This window comes from Melanerpes formicivorus, unplaced genomic scaffold (genome assembly GCF_026170545.1).
Source record: "Melanerpes formicivorus ecotype bairdi unplaced genomic scaffold, bMelFor1.0.p_v2 SCAF_19, whole genome shotgun sequence".
NCBI classification, from domain to species: domain Eukaryota; kingdom Metazoa; phylum Chordata; class Aves; order Piciformes; family Picidae; genus Melanerpes; species Melanerpes formicivorus.
In genome coordinates, this window is record NW_027142371.1 from 630,137 (window position 1) to 650,795 (window position 20,659).

Consider the following 20,659-nt stretch of genomic DNA (forward strand, 5'->3'; position numbering starts at 1 on the left):
CCACTCAGAGCCTGGCTGTGGCTCTGGACCCTGACTGGAGAGCAGGAAGGTTCACCTCCTCCCCCAGAACAGGAGACCTGGGGTTGCTTCCACTGAGAGTTTGTACAAAGGACCAGCTCAGCACTCCCACCTCTGACACCTGAGGCTCAAGGTCAGAGGCACAGGCCCTGAGCAGCCTGTGCCTGATTCCTGCCACCACCACCTGACTGATCTCATGCAAAGGAGATGTGCCAGCCCTCACTTTCCAGACAGATGCAGGACACAAGGTCCACAGGACACTTCCTTGGCAAGGTTTCAGAGTGCCTCACAAAGAGCAGCAGCTCTTTGGGCCACAAGGATGAGCAGAGGGCTGGAGCACCTCTCCTGTGAGGACAGACTGAAGGAGTTGGGGCTGTTCAGTCTGGAGAAGAGAAGGCTCCCAGGTGACCTCATTGTGGCCTTCCAGTATCTGAAGGGGGCTACAGGAAGGCTGGGGAGGGACTGCTCAGGATCTCAGGGAGTGATAGGACTAGGGGGAATGGAATGAAGCTGGAGGTGGGGAGATTCAGGCTGGAGGTGAGGAGGAAGTTCTTCCCCATGAGAGTGGTGAAGCCCTGGAATGGGTTGTCCAGGGAGGTGGTTGGGGCCCTGTCCCTGGAGGTGTTTAAGGCCAGGCTGGATGAGGCTGTGGCCAGGCTGATCTAGTGTGGGGTGTCCCTGCCCATGGCAGGGGGGTTGGAACTAGCTGATCCTTGTGGTCCCTTCCAACCCTGACTGATACTATGATAGCTGTACAACACTGCACCATCCCATCCAAAGCCCTCTGCAGCTCCATGGAGAAGGACCTGGGAGTGCTGGTGGACAAGTTCAAGGCTTCTTCCCTATCCTCAGGGACACATCCCCTTGACCTGGACAGGCTGGAGAATTGAGTGGAAGGTCAACAAGGGCAAGTGGAGGGTTCCCAGCAAGAGAGATTGGCCATTGGGATGTGCTGCCCAGGGAGGTGGTGGAGTCCCCATCCCTGGAGGTGTTCAAGAAGAGCCTGGATGAGGCTCTTGGTGCCATGGTTCAGTTGATTAGATGGTGCTGGGAGAGAGGTTGGACTCAATGATCTCAAAGCTCTTTTCCAACCTGGTTTATTCTATTCTATTCCTGCACCTGGGGAGGAACAACCTCCTGCAGCAGTACAGGTGAGGGGGGGACCTGCTGGGAAGCAGCTCTGTGGAGATGGATCTGGCAGTTCTGCATGGGACAGCAATGTGCCCTTGAGGCCAAGAAGGCCAATGGTGTCCTGGGCTGCATTCAGAGGAGTGTGGCCAGCAGCTCAAGGGAGGTTCTCCTCCCCCTCTACTCTGCCCTGGTGAGGCCACACCTGGAATACTGGAACCATAGAATTCTAGAATGGCCTGGTTGGTAAAGAACTGAAGATCACAAAGTCCAACCATAACCTACCATCTCCCTGAACACAACTGTCAGCCTGTGTCCCTGAGCTCCTCATCCAGATGGCTTTTAAACACCTCCAGGGATGGTGACTGCACCACCTCCCTGGGCAGCCTGGGGCAGTGCCCCATGACCCTTTTGGTGAAGAAATTTCTCCTCATGCCCAACCTAAGTCTCCCTTGGTGCAGCTTCAGGCCATTTCCTCTCATCCTATCACTTGCTACCTGGGAGAAGAGACCAACCCCCACCTCACTGCAACCTCCTTTCAAAGAGCAACGAGCTCTCCCCTCAGCCTCCTCTTCTCCAGACTGAACAACCCCAGCTCCCTCAGCTGCTCCTCACAGGACTTGTGTTCAATCCCCCTCACCAACCTTGCTGCCCTTCTCTGGGCACACTCCAGCAGCTCACTGTCTTGTGAGGACAAGTTCCCTGCTGCCAGCTCCCATGTCCTGCCCTTCTCCCAGCTGCTCAGACTGAAGCTGTGCCATGCACTGACCCTGCCCAGCTGCACAGGGACCATGCCCCAGGCAGGGCAAGGAACTAGAACTGCACTTGCAGTGGTCTCAGGGCTGGACTCTCCCTTCTGCTGTCTCAGAAACCAGGGCATCCTCTCAGGCTGGAGGGATGGCTCTTAGGTTTGTTTGAAGTCACTGAACACAGGAATCTGGCATGAAGCTCTGCCTGCAGGGTCTCTTCTTCTCCTCAGGGCAGAAGGAGATCAAAGGCCCAGTGGTTGTGCCCTGCTAATAGATGTCAGCAGCTCAGCTGCTGCGAGTGCCAGGTTGTCATAGCTACCACACTGTCACCATGGGGAAGGAGTTCTGGAGAGCACTGCTGTGGCCAGGGCCGGGTGTGGCCCCCAGAGCCAGCCTGCTGGCATGGGCCCCTCAGTCTGTCCTGCCTCTCTGCTCTGGACAGATGGAAGAAGCCTGAACTGAAAGTGAAGGCAAAAGAGGAGGCCCTCAAAGGTTCATTTAAGGACACAGTTAAAGCTCTGCTTTGCTGCAACCTGTGTTTCCCATCCTTTTGTGGGGGGGGTTTGCAAAGGGAAGGGAAAGGCTCTCTGCTGTCTCTCTGGTATCACAGCCCAGACAGACAAGAGGTGTTCTCATCAGGCCTCCTGCTGCCCACCTTCAGCAAGCCCAACTGGCAGGACAGGCAGCAGCAGGCAGCCAGGCTTAAAAGAAAGTGGCAGCAGGGGCTGCATGGGGCCAGGGGCTGAATGGGGCCAGGGGCTGCATGGGGCCAGGGGCTGCAGGGAGGTTCTCCTCCCCCTCTACTCAGCCCTGGTGAGACCCCACCTGGAGTACTGCCTCCAGCTCTGGAGCCCCTATTACAAGAGGGATGTGGAGGTGCTGGAAGGTGTCCAGAGAAGGGCCAGGAGGATGAGCAGAGGGCTGGAGCACCTCTCCTGTGAGGACAGACTGAAGGAGTTGGGGCTGTTCAGTCTGCAGAAGAGAAGGCTCCCAGGTGACCTCATTGTGGCCTTCCAGGATCTGAAGGGGGCTACAGGAAGGCTGGGGAGGGACTGCTCAGGATCTCAGGGAGTGATAGGACTAGGGGGAATGGAATGAAGCTGGAGGTGGGGAGATTCAGGCTGGAGGTGAGGAGGAAGTTCTTCCCCATGAGAGTGGTGAAGCCCTGGAATGGGTTGTCCAGGGAGGTGGTCGAGGCCCTGTCCCTGGAGGTGTTTAAGCCCAGGCTGGATGAAGCTCTGGCCAGGCTGATCTAGTGTGGAGTGTCCCTGCCCATGGCAGGGGGGTTGGAACTAGCTGATCCTTGTGGTCCCTTCCAACCCTGACTGATACTATGATACTACTATGTGCCAGGGGCTGCATCTCACTCCTGTGCACCACCACTGCAGCAGCTAAACACAGCACCCCAGCACCCAGCAGTCAATCACCCCAGAGGGTAGAGGTAGGGACTGCTGGGTACCTACTGTCGGTGGTTCAGTGGCACTTGGTGGCCCTGGCTCACTGCAAAGCCCTGGGACCAGCATGCCCAGTTAAAGGCTGCTCTGAGGATCTCACCCTTGCAGAGGTCTGCTCAGACAGTGCCTGGCCAAGGCTGTTAGGGAGGTGCAAGTGATGCTTCCTGGGGTGCCAGGCAAGTGGCATGAGCCAGAGACCATGCTGCCCAAGACCAGGAGGAAGCTGCAACCAGCTTCATCTGAACAGGCAGCCCCCAGGCAGGCCAGTGTGTCCCAGACTCATACCATGCCTGCTCACAGCAGCCAGCTGGGCAGAGGCTCCCCAGCGAGGCCACACTGCCATCCCAAAGCCTGGGAGGAGAAACCCAGCCGAGCCCAGCAGACTGCAGCAGCAGCAGGGAGGGGAGCAGGGCTCAGGGCAGCTCCTTTCCCTGCTCTGTGGGGCTCTCTGTTGGAAAGAGAGCTGCACCTGGGAATTTAGGCCACTCCAGAGGCCCACTCTTGGGGGGAAGCAGCTCTTACATGAGTGCAAAGCAACTCCCTGTGCCAGCAGTGGCAAAGTCCACACTGCACATGCAGTGCATCACCCTGACCCCACCACATGCTGCTCCTGCAGGCACACACAGCACTGCACAGCTGGGCTCCACACCTCTGCCAGTTCCAATGGCCCCTCGCTTCCAGGGACCTACAGCACACCTGAGAGCACTGCTCCAAGGATGACTGCCTGGTCCCAGTGCCCCCAGCTGCTCTCCACTGGGCTCTAATGCCCCCTGTGCCCCCAGCTGTCCTCCACTGGGCTCTAATGCCCCCTGTGCCCCCAGCTGCTCTCCACTGGGCTCTAATGCCCCCTGTGCCCCCAGCTGCTCTCCCCTGGGCTCTAATGCCCCCTGTGCCCCCAGCTGCTCTCCACTGGGCTCTAATGCCCCCTGTGCCCCCAGCTGCTCTCCACTGGGCTCTAATGCCCCCTGTGCCCCCAGCTGCTCTCCACTGGGCTCTAATGCCCCCTGTGCCCCCAGCTGCTCTCCACTGGGCTCTAATGCTCCCTGTGCCCCCAGCTGCCCTCCACTGGGCTCTAATGCCCCCTGTGCCCCCAGCTGCCCTCCACTGGGCTCTAATGCTCCCTGTGCCCCCAGCTGCTCTCCCCTGGGCTCTAATGCTCCCTGTGCCCCCAGCTGCTCTCCCCTGGGCTCTAATGCCCCCTGTGCCCCCAGCTGCTCTCCACTGGGCTCTAATGCCCCCTGTGCCCCCAGCTGCCCTCCCCTGGGCTCTAATGCTCCCTGTGCCCCCAGCTGCCTCTCCCCTGGGCTCTAATGCCCCCTGTGCCCCCAGCTGCTCTCCCCTGGGCTCTAATGCTCCCTGTGCCCCCAGCTGCCCTCCCCTGGGCTCTAATGCTCCCTGTGCCCCCAGCTGCTCTCCCCTGGGCTCTAATGCTCCCTGTGCCCCCAGCTGCTCTCCCCTGGGCTCTAATGCTCCCTGTGCCCCCAGCTGCTCTCCCCTGGGCTCTAATGCCCCCTGTGCCCCCAGCTGCTCTCCACTGGGCTCTAATGCCCCCTGTGCCCCCAGCTGCTCTCCACTGGGCTCTAATGCTCCCTGTGCCCCCAGCTGCTCTCCACTGGGCTCTAATGCCCCCTGTGCCCCCAGCTGCTCTCCACTGGGCTCTAATGCCCCCTGTGCCCCCAGCTGCCCTCCACTGGGCTCTAATGCTCCCTGTGCCCCCAGCTGCTCTCCACTGGGCTCTAATGCCCCCTGTGCCCCCAGCTGCTCTCCACTGGGCTCTAATGCTCCCTGTGCCCCCAGCTGCTCTCCACTGGGCTCTAATGCCCCCTGTGCCCCCAGCTGCCCTCCCCTGGGCTCTAATGCTCCCTGTGCCCCCAGCTGCTCTCCACTGGGCTCTAATGCTCCCTGTGCCCCCAGCTGCCCTCCACTGGGCTCTAATGCCCCCTGTGCCCCCAGCTGCCCTCCCCTGGGCTCTAATGCTCCCTGTGCCCCCAGCTGCTCTCCCCTGGGCTCTAATGCTCCCTGTGCCCCCAGCTGCCCTCCCCTGGGCTCTAATGCTCCCTGTGCCCCCAGCTGCTCTCCACTGGGCTCTAATGCCCCCTGTGCCCCCAGCTGCTCTCCACTGGGCTCTAATGCTCCCATCTGCTCTCCAATGGGTTTTAATGTTCCCTCTGCCCATAGCTGCTCTTTAGTGGGTTCTTATGCTCCCAATGCTTCTAGCTTCTGTGCCATGGGTTCTAACATCTGTGTGCTACAAAGGGTAGGTTCACCTTGGAGGAGCTCCTCTGGAAGAGGTCCAGAGGAGGGCATGATGATGATCAGAGGGCTGAAGTATCTCCCCTATGGGGATAGCTGAGAGAGTCAAGGCTGTTCAGTCTAGAGAAGGTTCTGGGGAGACCTTACAGCAACCTTACAGAACATACAGGGGGCTGCTGGAGAGGGACTCTGCAGGGACAGGACAAGGGGCAATGGTTTTGAGCTGAAGTGGGGGGTTGAGACTGGAGACTAAAAGTGAAGGTGGGAAGACACTGGCACAGGTTGCCCAGGGTGGCTTTGGATGCCCCCTCCCTGGAAGTGTTCAGGGCCAGGTTGGATGAGGCCTTGAGCAGCCTGGGCTGGGGGGAGGTGTCCCTGCCCATGGCAGCAGGGTTGGAACTGGATGATCATTGAATCAATAAGGTTGGAAAAGACCTCAGAGATCATCAAGTCCAACCTGTCACCCAACACCATCTAATCAACTAAACCATGGCACCAAGTGCCACATCCAATCCCCTCTTGAACACCTCCAGGGATGGGGACTCCACCACCTCCCTGGGCAGCACATTCCAACAGCTAACAACTCTCTCTGTGAAGAACTTTCTCCTCACTTCAAGCCTGAACCTCCCCTGGCACAGCTTGAGACTGTGTCCTCTTGTTCTGGGTGCCTGGGAGAAGAGACCAACCCCCACCTGGCTACAACCTCCCTTCAGGGAGTTGCAGAGAGCAAGAAGGTCTCCCCTAAGCCTCCTCTTCTCCAGGCTAAGCAACCCCAGCTCCCTCAGCCTCTCCTCACAGGGCTGTGCTCCAGACCCCTCCCCAGCCTTGTTGCCCTTCTCTGGACACCTTCAAGAGTCTCAGTGTCCTTCTTAAATTGAGGAGCCCAAAACTGATCTTTAAGGTTCCTTCCAGCCCAAACCATTCTGTGCATCTCACTCTGACTCCTCATCACACCTGCCTCCAAGCACCCTCCCTTTCCCCTTAAGCAGCTTCCCCTGCTCCACACCTCTCCTCCTCTGTGCCCCCAGGGTACTTACTCGGAGTGGTGCCTGTCAATGCCACTGAACAATTCCCACAGCTCCTCCGAGCTCAGGATCCCATCAGCGAAATAGTTCTTGAACTCCTCAAATGACAGCTTCCCATCATCTGCATCTCAGGCAAAGGGAAGGATAATTATAGAGCTGCAGCAAGCAGCACGCCAGCCCCAGCCCCCCGCCCAGCAGCCTCTCCAGCGGGAGCGTGGGACGCCTGGCTGTGCGCTGCATAACGATGAGGGCAGAGATCTGGGTGGAAAAGCAGGTCCCACCAGGCCCCAGCCAACACCCAGCCACACTGCTGGCAAGCAGACCCCCCTGCTTGCTGGAATTGCAGGTAGGAATTGCAGCCCCCCTCCCCAAAGGGCCCCGCTGCACCACCCGCAGAGAGGCGAGCGGGCGCCGTGCTCAGCTGGCTGCCCGAGCGCGGAGCCTGCCACAGACAGCTCAGTCAGCACAGCTTCAGCTTTCTCAGGAGTGAAAAATCTCTCCACTGAAGCAAGAGGTTTTTAACTTCCCCTCCGTGGAGGACTTCAGCTCCTGGGCTGCATTTGGATCTGCAATGAAAAGCAGCTCCTGGAGCCTGTGAAGGAGAAGAGCCCCAGACAGGGTGGGAAGACTCAGGGAAACAACTTGTGAGCCTGGACTGCTGGGTTTCTGGGTGTCAGATTAATAGCCAGGGAGCAGAGCCTAACTCCAATGCCAGAGGCCCAAGTGGGCATCCAGGCACCCAAGTGGACTGAGCACAGAGATGGACTGCCTGCTGCACAGCTTGCTTTGCCTCCAGGAAGAGGGCTTGGAAGGGGCTCTGCCCTGCCCTGCCCGTGGACGATGAACTGGAGGAGCCCACTTCCCACAGCCCTTTGTGCCTTTCCCTCCAAGCAAAGCAGGAAAGCATTTTCCTTGCAGCCAGAGCTGCTCTCCCCTATGCCTCCTTCACTCCCTAGCCACATTTCCCAGCAGGGCCATGCTGTGCTGCTTTGCCCAGCCCGGGGCAGGCGGTGGCAGGAGCCAAGCACTCACCGTTCTTGTCGGCTCGCCGGAAGATCTGCAAGAGAAAACAGGACAGGGTTCAGTGAGGTGGCAGAGAGAGCATGGCTGAAGGGCAAGCCTGGCAGCACCTGGCACTGCCACCACGTGCAAACTGGCCCCCTAGAGCCTGGGGAGCCATGAACAGTTTGCCTGTGGTGGCAGTGCCAGGGTCACCCAGGCAGCTCCAGGGGAGTTCCCCTCTGCTAAATCCTTAAACCCATTTCTTGTCCTCAGCACAGGCACTGCTGCCAGAGTGTGCCCAGCACTCAGCCTGGGCACCTCTCAGAGGGAAAGGAAGCTTGGCTGCATCCTCACCCTGGGAAGTGTTCAATCATTCAGAGCCTTTAAACAGAGGGAGCACAAACCCAGGCCAAAGCAGGAGCCCTTTGTGCCTGCACTGTGGAGGTGCAGCTCCTGCCTCCTGCTTGGGCAGCACCACGGAATCACAGAGTGGTGAAGGTTGGAAAGGACCTCTGGAGAGTTACTAGAAGGTTGGAAAGGACCTCTGGAGAGCTACTAAGTCCAACCACCCCCTGCCAGAGCAGGATCACCTAAAGCAGGTCCCACAGGAGTGCATCCAGGAGGGCCTGGCAAGTCTCCAGAGGCAGAGGCTGCAGCAGCTCTCTGGGCAGCCTGGCTCCAGGGCTCTGTCACCCTCCAAACTCATCCTGCATAGCAATCTTTCCTGCAACATTCTGACATGCACACACTCTGTAATTAATAATTGATGGATTAATTAATGCATCTGTAACTAACAGTGCCACAGAGCACAGCTGGAGAACTGTTCCACTTCAGGGACTTAACCCAGCTTCCCAACCATGAGGCTTCTTCCTGCCTGCTGCCCAGGAAGGAAAGAATGGAATGGAATGGAATGGAATGGACCTTCAAGATTATCAAGTCCAACCTCTCATCCAACACCATCTAATCAACTGAACCACAGCACCAAGTGCCCCATCCAGGCTCTTCCTAAACACCTCCAATGATGGTGGCTCCACCACCTCCCTGGGCAGCACATCCCAATGGCCAATCTCTCTTGCTGGGAAGAATTTCTTCCTAACATCCAGCCTAAACCTCCCCTGGCACAGCTTGAGAGTGTGTCCTCTTATTCTGGTGCTGCTTGCCTCGGAGAGACCAACCCCCACCTGGCTACAACCTCCCTTCAGGGAGTTGGAGAGAGCAATGAGGTCTCCCCAGAGCCTCCTCTTCTCCAGGCTAAGCAACCCCAGCTCCCTCAGCCTCTCCTCATGCAGTTGTGCTCCAGACCCCTCCCCAGCTTTGTTGCCCTTCTCTGGACACCTTCAAGTCTCTCAATGTCCTTCTTAAACTGAGGGGCCCAGAACTGGACACAGGACTCAAGGTGTGGCCTAACCAGTGCAGTGTACAGGGACACAATGACCTCCCTGCTCCTGCTGGCCACACTGTTCCTGATCCAGGCCAGGATGCCATTGGCGCTCCTGGCTGCCTGGGCACACTGCAGGCTCATGTTCAGCCTACCATGGACCAGTACCCCCAGGTCCCTCTCTGCCTGGCTGCTCTCAGCCACTCTGACCCCACCCTGTAGCACTGCCTGGGGCTGCTGTGGCCAAAGTGCAGAACCTGGCACTTGGATGTGTTCAATCTCCTGCCCTTGGCCTCTGTCCAGCCTGTCCAGGTCCCTCTGCAGAGCCTCTCTACCCTCCAGCAGATCAACTCCTGTCCCCAGCTTGGTGCCATCTGCACATTTGCTGATGACTGACTCAATGCCCTCTTCCAGATCATCACTGAAGATGTTAAAGAGCACAGGGCCCAGCACTGATCCCTGGGGCACACCACTGGTGCCTGGCTGCCAGCTGGCTGTGGCACCATTCACCACCACTCTCTGGGCTCAGCCTCCAGCCAGTTCCTAACCCAGCTCAGAGAGCTGCTGTCCAAGCCAGGGCTGACAGCTGGGCTGTCCTACCCCTGCCTGGCTCCTCTTCCACCAGCGATCAGCAGATCAGGGGCTGGCTCTGAGGAACAGCATCACTTCCAGAGCCTGGGGACATCCTGCCACACCAAACAACCCGAGGTGGAGCCCAGCACATCCTCCCAGAGCCAGTAACAGAAGGCACCGCGTGACAACTTTCTTCTGTTCAATCATCCTTTTTAATCACCCTGGTTGCCAAAGAAATCTGAAGAGCTGGAGAAGGCTCAGGCTTGAACAAGGACAGGAAAAGGGGCAAGAGGCCTCTGTTCTATTCTTTTCCAGGCACCTGCAGAGCAGAACTGATAAAACCACCCCCGGAGCAGCTCTGCTCCTGCCGCACGACGCTGCGGCACCGCCGCTGCCCCCTCCGCCCCCGGCTCCCCGGGCGCCTGGGGGGGACCGGCCCCAGCAAGCCCCCGAAACGTCCTTGACAAACAGCCCCCAGGGGAGGAAAGAGCTGCCCAGAGAAACCTCTGATGCTTGCAGCTGGGCCAAGGCTTTCTGATTCTGCTCCCAGCAGGGTGCTCCCCGGTCTTTCCCTGCAACCAAAAGCAGGAGCAGGGCCAGCTCCACAGCTCCTCCTCCTCAGAAGCTGCTGCGAGCAAGGCAAGCTCCTCCAGAGCCAGGGGACAGAGGCTGCCCTAAGCCTGAGTAACCACCCCTCTGGGACAGGGACTTGGAGCCAACCAGGCTACCTCCCTGGCAGGAAAGCCAAGGCTTTCCAACAGCCCCAGGGCAGGGGCTGGTTGAATCATAGAATCAATAAGGTTGGAAAAGACCTCAGAGATCATCAAGTCCAACCTGTCACCCATGACCTCATGGCTACTAAACCATGGCACCAAGTGCCTCATCCAATCCCCTCTTGAACACCTCCAGGGATGGGGACTCCACCACCTCCCTGGGCAGCACATCCCAATGGCTAACAACTCTCTCTGTGAGGAACCTTCTCCTCACCTCCAGCCTAAACCTCCCCTGGCACAGCTTGAGACTGTGTCCTCTTGTTCTGGTGCTGGGTGCCTGGGAGAAGAGACCAACCCCCACCTGGCTACAGCCTCCCTTCAGGGAGTTGGAGAGAGCAATGAGGTCTCCCCTGAGCCTCCTCTTCTCCAGGCTAAGCAACCCCAGCTCCCTCAGCCTCTCCTCACAGGGCTGTGCTCAAGGCCTCTCCCCAGCCTGGTTGCCCTTCTCTGGACACACTGAACCCCCTGTAAGACTCACTGGGCACACCCTGAAGCTTCAGAGACAGGAACCCACAGCTCCCACACACTGGGCATTGGTGTGCCCTGGAGCTTCACAGGGACAGGAACCCACAGCTCCCACACACTGGGCATTGGTGTGCCCTGGAGCTTCACAGGGACAGAACCCACAGCTCCCCCACACTGGGCATTGGTGTGCCCTGGAGCTTCACAGGGACAGAACCCACAGCTCCCACACACTGGGCATTGGTGTGCCCTGGAGCTTCACAGGGACAGGAACCCACAGCTCCCCCACACTGGGCATCTCTCTGGGTTTTAAAGCAAACCTTTCTCCAGGCTGCAGGGGCAGCAATGCCTGCAACCCCAGGGTCCCACCTGCGTGTCTCACACGCCTGTGCCAACCTGCCACCACTTCCTGTCGGATCAAAAGGTAAAAGAGCTCCATCCCCCAGAGTCTCTGTCATCTGAGGGACACAATGAGATCTCTGTGACCCCAAACATCACTGAGGGCAGCTGGCCCATCCCAAAGACAGGCAGGTGTCACCCAGGCACTTAAATGCAGATTCAAGGATGGCCAAACACTTTCACTCACAGGTTGGTCTTGCTCAGCAGGCTCTGTCTGCAGCCTGGGGAGAGATCCCACGGGAATGAGAAGGTCTCTAATGTGGGGGAGCCCATCCTGGCTCCAGCACAAACCTTGGCACACAGAGCTGATGCTTCCCCCTCACACAGGGGATCCTCTGCTGCAGTGCAAGGAGGGCACTGCCAGAGCACAGGCAACAGCTGCCTGAAGCTCAAAACAAATAAATGTGGTGCCAGCCATGGAGCTGCCAGAGCCCTGCAAGGTGAGGCCACATCTGCTCCTTCTCCCCCAGGCATGGTGGAGCCCCTCAGCACCTCCACTCAGTCCATCCTTGGCTGACCCCAGCTGCAGAGGGCTGCCTCAGCGAGCCCTGCATGCACCAGAAACCACCACTGGCTCCTGTGCATGAGGCAGGATCCAACTCCAGCCAAGCAAAGATAGCACAGAGCTGCCTGCATGCTCCTGCAGAGCTGCTTCCACGCTCCATGGCATGACCCCTGGGGCACAGGCACATGCACAGCAACTGCAGGCAGGCACTGCTTCTGGTGAGGACAGCAGCCCTGGGACAAAGCCTGGGCAAAATGGTGCAAAACCAGGACTGAAATGGGACTGGGTCTATGGCAGCTGCTGGAGAGGCCTTGCAGGCAGTCCCTTGCCTGCACTCAGGGCTCTGGCAGTCTCAGAAACACAGGGACACTGCCTCAACCCCAGACACTTCCTTTTGCCCCTGGCTCCTGGGCTTGGGTCCAAGCAGCCACAGCCCCACTCAGTGCCTGCAGCAGCAAACACAGCAGGGCTGATGGAAGAAGCTCTGAACCAGCATTGATGATGTGGGGACAAACCCCACACACTCTGGGAAGCAGGGACATTCCAGGGCTTGTCCCTGCCTGCAGGGCTGGTCCCTGCCTGCAGGGCTGGAAGCAACCACAGCTGCTGGACATGCAGCCAGGGACACACTGGCTGTTGGGGAGGGGACACAGAGCTCATCGACTCACTAACACAGGCTGTGACCAGGCACCAAAAACCTTTCCTGAACCTCTCCTGCAGAGAAAGGGGAGTGAGGAAGCCCTGGGCACCAGCCTGGGGGACAAATATCCCAGAGGCTTGAGATGTCTGCTCAGAGAAACACCTGCGATGGCAGCACTGCAGTTCCTGCTGCACCGGCAGCAAAGCATCTCAAGCAAAGCCCTCCTCCTCCTCCTCCTCCTCCTCACCTCTCCCAGAGGCAGGCGATCTGTGGGCAAGGAGACTGCGGCTCTGGTCCCAGGAGAAGCTCCAGCTGCCACCCAGGACCTCTTGTGGGCAGCTCTCTCTTCCTGCTGCCCGAGGGGCAGGTTGGGATCCTTTCCCATTGCAGCCAGGGACAGCTCCCCACAGCGAGCCCGGTGGGGCAACTGGAGACCAGCCAACTGCCCACACCCCGAAGTGGAGGCATTAAACTCACCCTGCAGAGCTCCAGAGCTGAGGCAGGAGCAAAGGGAGCTATGGGAAAGAAGAAGGGAAGCCACCAGAACCCAAAAGTAGCCCCAAGTGCTGTTAACACTTCCCATTTTAATTGCTTTAATGATGCCCTGAGGGAGAAATACAAGACTGAGTGAGTGCCCAGAGGAGCTGAGCTGAACACATCTGTCACCACCAACCCTCCTCCAGCCCATCTTTCATCAGCCAAGTAATTAGTGCAGTTAATGCTGCTAGCTGGAGAGCCCTGCAGCCTGAAACCCCCCACGGCAGGAGAGAGACCCTGACCCACAGCTGGAAGCCATAAGCATCACCACAGCCAAAGCAGCCTTGCTTTCCAGCTGCTCCCTGGTGATGCCAGGAGATCTCCCAGACAGAGGATGGGGCCAAGCATGTCATTCACCTTCCTGCTGCCCAAGATCTCCTGGGATGAATGAGTGATACCACCCAGACCAAGGCAGAGGTGACAACTGGCACCGCTCTGGGCTGTCCAGGTGCTATGGCACCACATCAATGCCTGTTTGCTTTCTCCTCCCTAGTCCCTGCAGCAGGACAGAGGCAGCACCTCCACTTGCACATCTCCCTTGGCTCCACAGGGTGACCCCAGTGGTGACAGACCCAGAAGTATGAAGGGCTGGTGGCCCACCAGGGAGATTCGAGTGCTGCCCACCCTGCAGCTCACAGAAGATGTCCAGCAGCAGGGAGATGGAGCACCCTGCTGCGCTGCAAGAGCAGAGCTGGGCTGCGACCCAGGCTGTGCGACTTGCCCTGGGAGGCGGCCAGGAAGGCAGCCACTTGCCCACCCCACTGGGTGCCACAGGGGAGAGGCACTGCCCCCGCTAGCCCAGGGCAAGGGCTCCACAGGAGCACCCTCGGCGCAGGGCTTGAGGGGACACAGCACGCCACGACCTGTCTTACGGAAACGAAGGCAGCCACTGTCCGCACCGCGGCTCCCCCACGCCAGCCAGAGCCGCTGGGATGCCCAGCGGACCCGCAGGGATGGAGGCCGGGGCAGGCGATGGGAGACGCTCCAGCTCCGACCAGCTGCCTCCCGCAGCTCGGCTGCCCCGCACACGCAGCTCGGCTGCCCCGCACACGCAGCCCGGCTGCCCCGCACACGCAGCCCGGCTGCCCCGCACACGCAGCCCGGCTGCCCCGCACACGCAGCCCGGCTGCCCCGCACACGCAGCCCGGCTGCGCCCCGCACACGCAGCCCGGCTGCGCCCCGCACACGCAGCTCCCGCTCCAGCGGTCACGGCGGGCAGCCCGCGGCGAGGAGCAGGCTATTTCTAGCCACCCAGAGGCCTGCATCTCAGCGAGAGGACACAACGCCGAGCGTTATTCAAGGCACCGCGACCCACGCCTCGACTCACGGCTCCAGGCCGATAGCAGCAACGGGGTCCGCTCGCGTCTCCCCCGGCTTTGGCTCCCCAGCCGGGGCAGGCAGCGAAGAGCCTCACCCTGACACCTACAGGTTACGACCGCCGCACGGGGACGGGACGGGACGGGGGCTCGCCTCGGGCCCGCCCCGCGGTACTCACGTCGTGGAAGATGGGGAGCGGCTGGCGACGGAGCGCGGGGCCGCGGTCTGCTGACAGCAGGCACACGGCCAGCAGCTCGGCGCACGACATCATGGCCCCGCCGGCTGCGGGCGCTGCGGTGCCGTAGGGCGCGCTGCGGAGGCCCCGCGGTACGCTGCCGCAGGGCGCGATGCCGTAGGATGCGGTAGGGTTCGGCCGTGCGGTGCCGCAGGGTGCGGTACGCCGCCGTAGGGAACGCGGCGCGGAGCTGCACTAAGCCAGGCGGCACCGCAGCCGCCAGGCAACTTTGCCTCCGCTGAGGGCCCGCCCCCGCGGCGATCTGGTTGGCCACGTCTGGTGATTGGCAGCCCCGGGACGCGTCTGTCGTTGGCGGAGGGGAGAGGGGCGGGGCGGCGCTGTGAGGGGTGGCGGGCGCTGGCTGTTGTTCGGCGGTTGGGGGCGCCGCGGGCTGGGCGCGCTTGGATGCAGGGCATCTCCTCTGTGGTCCCGCTTGGCTGCATGGCAGCTCACGGTGGTCCCGCCGCGGCACGGGGTGGTCATACCCAGGCAGTCCCAGTTTGCCCATAGGCGATCCCGTTATGGTTGCTGTTGGTCACAGGGTAGCGCTGCTTGTCTCAGGGTGGCTGCATTTTGGCCAATGACGGTCCTAGAGTGGATGCTGTTGGCCCAGGGCATCCCTGTTTGACCTGGTGGGCCCTAGGATAGCCCCAGTTTGGCTCCAGGACAGCTCTGGTTGCTGCAGTTGGCTGTAGGCTGGCCCCGGTATGGCCATGAGCAGTCCCAGTGTGGATGCAGACAGCCTGGGGTAGCCCTGCTGGCACCTGTGTGGCTGCAGTCACTCCCAGTGTGGTCATCGCTGTCCTCAGTGTAGTTCTGGTCGCTCCAGCTGGCCCTGAGATGGCCCTAGTTTGGCCATGGGTGGTCCTGCTGTGCTTGCCACTGGCCTTGGGGTTGTCCCACCACCACTCTGAGTGGTTTCAAATGGCTTTCCAGTGGTGTCAGCTCCCCTGTGCCCATGATCCTGGGCATCCTTTGCTCAGTGCTGGTTCCCATCAGAGGGACATGGTGGACATGAGTAGGTCATACCACTGGTGCTGGGTCCCCACCTCAAGCAGATGCAAAACCCTCTTCTTGCCCCAAGAGGGGCTGCAGGAGCGTGGGACATGCTGGCTGGGGAGGAGGAGGCAGGAGCTGCCTTTATCCCAGCCCAGCACAGGCATCCAGAGGCTTCTGTGTGTGGAGAGGGATCAGCTGGACATCCATGCCTGTCCTTCAGCCTGTCCTCAAAGGTTTTCCCAAACAACAAACAGAAAATGAGATAAACAAACTGGATAAAGCCATGCCTGGGTAGAGTTTCACACCACTCCCAGGGGATCTGTAGGGTGGTGACCTTGGGCTGGTGGGCTCCTTCCCATCCCTCTCAGAGAATCCTGGGGTTTTACTGACAGAAAGGGGCACACAGCTGTTTTGCTGGGACACCAAATGCCAGGCAGGCTTGTCTCCATCTGCATCTCCTCTCTCTTCACGTGGACCTGCTGAAGCCAGCCCGTTTTGCTGGGCTTGGCTTCTCCTCACCCAGGTCTCCACCCCAAGACGCTTCCCCAGCCCAACGTGACCGAGCTGCAGCACGTGTAGCTCTCTTGCTCTCCTCCTCCCCCGAGGATGCAAGGATGCATCCTGCCTATTTTTACTGTCTCCTGGCTGCTCTGGGTATGTGCAAGGGAAAAGAGGTGGAAAAAGTGCACCTGGGACCTGGCAGGGGGTGTCTGAGCACTCTGGGGACTGTGTGCACCCAGCCCATGCAGGGCAAGGCTGCCTTCTGCCCCCAGGGAGGCAGAAAGAGAGTCCAAAGCTGAAGCTGCTGAGCATGGACATCATCAGTCTAACATGCAGGCAGCTACACAGAAATAGGCAGGAGGCAGAGGCTCACCTTGACAGGGAAGGGGCTTGGGTGATGGTGGGGCTCTGCTGTCAATCAAAGGATGGCCCTGAGGGGGCCTTTCTGCACTCCATGTCATTACAATCCATGCTTGGTCCCTGTTGGGACACCTCAGGGTCAGCATGAGGGCAGTATGGGAAGGAGCAGCTGGAAGTCCTGAGGGCGAGGTCCAGGACAGAGCTGCTGGTGGCAGGAGGCAGCAAGTGTCCTCAGCTCCCTGCGTGGGCCCCTTCCAAGGTGGACCCTGGCAGGGAAGGATGACACAGCCTTGGTCCTGGCTGTGCTGTGATGCCAGTGCTTGGCTCACAGAGGCACAACCAGGTGGGAATTAAACAAAGCAACCCCTTACCAGCCTCTCATAATAAATAGCTGATGCTGTGCTTCACCTCCCTGGGTTTTTCCTTGAGGAAGAAACAGGAGTGGGTTTGACAGGTGGGGTGGGATGCAGAAGCAAGGTGGGCAGCAGGCAGTGCTGGCAGGGGTGCAGCCTATAGAAAGCCCAAAACCTGCCCAAACCCTCCAAGGGGTTTAGATGAAAGGCATGAATTGTGGCAAACTTTCTGCTCTGGCAATATCACTGCCAGGCTGTCCCAGAGCTTAGCCCACTGCTGAGCTTTCCTGACTCCTCAGAGCCCGAACGTCACAGTGCAGGAACAGGATTCCACCTGGGCTCAGTACCACATCTGTGTCTGCCACAGCACAGCCTGCAGATGCCCAGCATTTGCTGGTGCCAGTGGGGCCATCAGTGTGGCCTGGTGACACTGGGCACCCCTAGAGTCAGATGGGCACCATCCCAGCAGGGTTACTGCCAGGGAATGGGAGATGGGAGTGGAGAGGAGCTGAGGACTCTTGGTGCACACCAAGATGTGTGCAGAGCGCCAAGCTCCTACGCTGTGTCTGCTTCACACAGTGAAGAAAAACATCTGAGGTGCAGAGAGCTCATAAACCAGGCAGCAGCTGGGGCCACTTCCCAAAGTGAAACGAGAAGCCCTGCATGAGCTACCATCAGCTCTTTATCCAGAGATTTGGGATGCCCAGGTTGCCCAGAGAGGTGGGAGATGCCTCATCCCTGGAACCATTCTGGGTCAGATTGTTTGGGGCTCTGAGCAACCTGCCCTAGTTGCAGGTGTCCCTGCTGACTGCAGGGGGGGTGGACTAGATGACCTTTAAAGGTCCCTTCCAGCCCAACCCGTTCTGTGATCCAAAATAGCAGGAGGGAAGCCCTTTAGCTGCATCATGAATCATCCCCAGGAGGCAGAGCAGTTATTTTTAGGGTGCTCTGGCTCACGTGGAGCTGCCAACGCGTTCCCCCCAAGATGGGCTGCAGTGCCGGAGCGGGGGCCGTGGTTCTGTCCCTGCTGGGGGCCTGCTTCCATGAGGATGAGGAGTCCCAAGGGTTCAGCATCCCCTGAAGTTTCCTATTAGGGGAATGTGATGGTGGGTGACATCAGAGGTGACCTTACTGCTGTCTACAACTACCTGAAGTGGGGTTGTAGACAGGCAGAGGTTGGTCTCTTCTCCCAGGCAGCCAGCACCAGAACAAGAGGACACAGTCTCAGGCTGCACCAGGGGAGGTTCAGGCTGGAGGTCAGGAGGAAGTTTTACACAGAGAGAGTGATTGCCCATTGGAATGTGCTGCCTGGGGAGGTGGTGGAGTCACCATCACTGGAGGTGTTCAGGAGGAGACTTGATGGGGTGCTTGGTGCCATGGGTTAGTTGATTAGGTGGTGTTGGATGATAGGTTGGACGCGATGATCTCGAAGGTCTCTTCCAACCTGGTCTATTCTATTCTATTCTATTCTATTCTATTCTATTCTATTCTATTCTATTCTATTCTATTCTATTCTATTCTATTCTATTCTATTCTATTCTATTCTATTCTATTCTATTCTATTCTATCAGAGAGCTTCACCCTTGCTCAGGGAAAAAAGCTGTGCTGCCAGGCAGGGTCAGCAGAGATCAGGAGGTGGATGTCAGTCCTCCTCCGTCTCCCTGTGCCCACTGGCTCCCATGAAAGCCACTGCCTGCTTCTCCCTGGGCAGGCTGTCACCCCTCTGGGCAGCAGTGCAGGTCACCATCACCAAAATGAAACTGAGAGGGGAGTGGAGAAGGAGGGCTGAATCTTGCCACAAGGATGTGTTGGCACATGGCTGGGCACCTCACAGTAAATCAGGAAAGCTTCAGCACCTCTGTCACCTCAGGTGACAAACAGTGACCTTGTTAGAATAGCATAGCATAGCATAGCATAGCATAGCATGGCATAGCATAGAATAGACCAGACCAGACCAGGTTGGAAGAGATCTTCAAGATCATCACGTCCAACCCATCAACCAATCCAACCCACCTAAACAACTAACCCATGGCACCAAGCACCCCATCAAGTCTCCTCCTGAGCACCTCCAGTGATGGTGACTCCACCACCTCCCTGGACAGCCCATTCCAATGGGCAGTTGTTGAGGAATGGCTTGAATTACAGGGACATGGCTCTATGGAAGAGCTGTTTGAACAGAGTGTGTAGGCCAGACTCCATCTTGCTGTTTACTGCTCACAGCTTAGCTGGGATGCTGATGCAGCAAGGCCACCACAGCCCTGTGACTGTGCTTGCAGTTTCTCATAAGACAGCACTATGTGAAATAGTTACTTATAAGATAGCAGTATGTGAAACAAACTGTATGTGAAACAAAGAGCTACTGAGAAAGCAGGTTGTGAAGTTGCATGTAGGCCTAACTGCAAGTAGGCTGGGTATTATGATGTAACCCTGGACTAATAGCTAATGACACGTGTGCATATTTACCTGAGATGCTATATAAGCTGTGCTTTTGAACAATAAAGTTGAAGCCTAATTACCAATCATATTGATGGTCTGCTCAATGCTTCCCACCACAACAGGCAATCACTCTCCCTGTATAGAACTTCTTCCTGCTTCTTCCAGCCTAAACCACCCCTGGCGCAGCCTGAGACTGTGTCCTCTTGTTCTGATGCTGGCTGCCTGGCAGAAGAGACCAACCTCTGCCTGGCTACAACCTCCCTTCAGGTAGTTGTAGAGAGCAAGAAGGTCTCCTCTGAGTCTCCTCTTCTCCAGGCTAAGCAACCCCAGCTCCCTCAGCCTCTCCTCACAGGGCTGTGCTCCAAGCCCCTCACCAACTTTGTTGCCCTTCTCTGGACACCTTCCAGCAAGTCAACCTCCTTCCGAAACTGAGGAGCCCAGAACTGGACACAGGACTGCAGGTGTGGCCTAACCAGTGCAGTGTACAGGGGCAGAATGACCTCCCTGCTCCTGCTGGCCACACTGTTCCTGATGCAGGCCAGGATGCCATTGGCGCTCCTGGCTGTCTGGGCACACTGCAGGCTCATGTTCATCCTACCATCAACCAGCACCCCCAAGTCCCTCTTTGCCTGGCTGCTCTCAGCCACTCTGACCCCAGCCTGTAGCACTGCATGGGGTTGTTATGGCCAATGTGCAGAACCTGGCACTTGGATGTGTTCAATCTCCTGCCCTTGGCCTCTGCCCATCTGTCCAGCCTGTCGAGGTCCCTCTGCAGAGCCTCTCTACCCTCCAGCAGATCAATTCCTGCCCCCAGCTTGGTGTCATCTGCAAATTCACTGCTGATGGACTCAATGCCCTCATCCAGATCATCAATAAAGATGTTAAAGAGGATGGGACCCAGCACTGATCCTTGGGGCACACCACTGGTGCCTGGCTGCCAGCTGGCTGTGGCACCATTCACCACCACTCTCTGGGCTCAGCCTCCAGCCAGTTCCTAACCCAGCTCAGAGTTGCTGCTGTCCAAGCCATGGGCTGACAGTTTGGCCAGGAGTTTGCTATGGGGGATGGTGTCAAAGGCCCTGCTGAGGTCCAGGTAGACCACATCCACAGCCTGCCCCACAGCCACCAGGCAGTCACCTGATCATAGAAGGAGATCAGGTTGGTCAGGCAGGACCTGCCCTTCCTAAATCCATGCTGGCTGGGCCTGATCCCTTGGCCATCCTGTAAGTGCTGTGTGATTGCACTCAGGATGACCTGTTCCATGATCTTGCCTGGCACTGAGGTCAGGCTGACAGGCCTATAATTCCCTGGCTCATCCAACTGGCCCTGCTTGTGGATGGGTACCACGTTGGCCAGCTTCCAGTCCTCCAGTGAGCCAGGACTGCTGGAAAATGATGGATAGTGGCTTGGCCAGCTCATCTGACAGCTCTCTCAGCACCCTAGGATGGATCCCATCCGGTCCCATGGACTTGTGGGGATCCAAGTGGCTGAGCAGGTCACTAACTACTTCCTCCTAGATCACAAAGGAACTATATTGCTCCCTGACTCCATCTGCCAGCTCT

General features: G+C 58.5%; 1 protein-coding gene across 1 annotated transcript in view; it reads right to left on the reverse strand.

The window, feature by feature from the left end:
• Nucleotides 1-14,624, reverse strand: part of NECAB3 (N-terminal EF-hand calcium binding protein 3) — a 42,291-nt gene extending 27,667 nt beyond the window's left edge. The window contains exons 1-3 of the mRNA XM_068149747.1: nucleotides 14,392-14,624; nucleotides 7,660-7,684; nucleotides 6,640-6,748 (exon numbers count right to left, since the gene is read on the reverse strand). Of these exons, the coding sequence (XP_068005848.1) occupies nucleotides 6,640-6,748; nucleotides 7,660-7,684; nucleotides 14,392-14,484 (227 nt within the window). The 5' untranslated portion in view covers nucleotides 14,485-14,624. The remainder of the gene's footprint in view (nucleotides 1-6,639; nucleotides 6,749-7,659; nucleotides 7,685-14,391) is intronic.
• Between the last annotated feature and the right edge of the window lie 6,035 nt (nucleotides 14,625-20,659).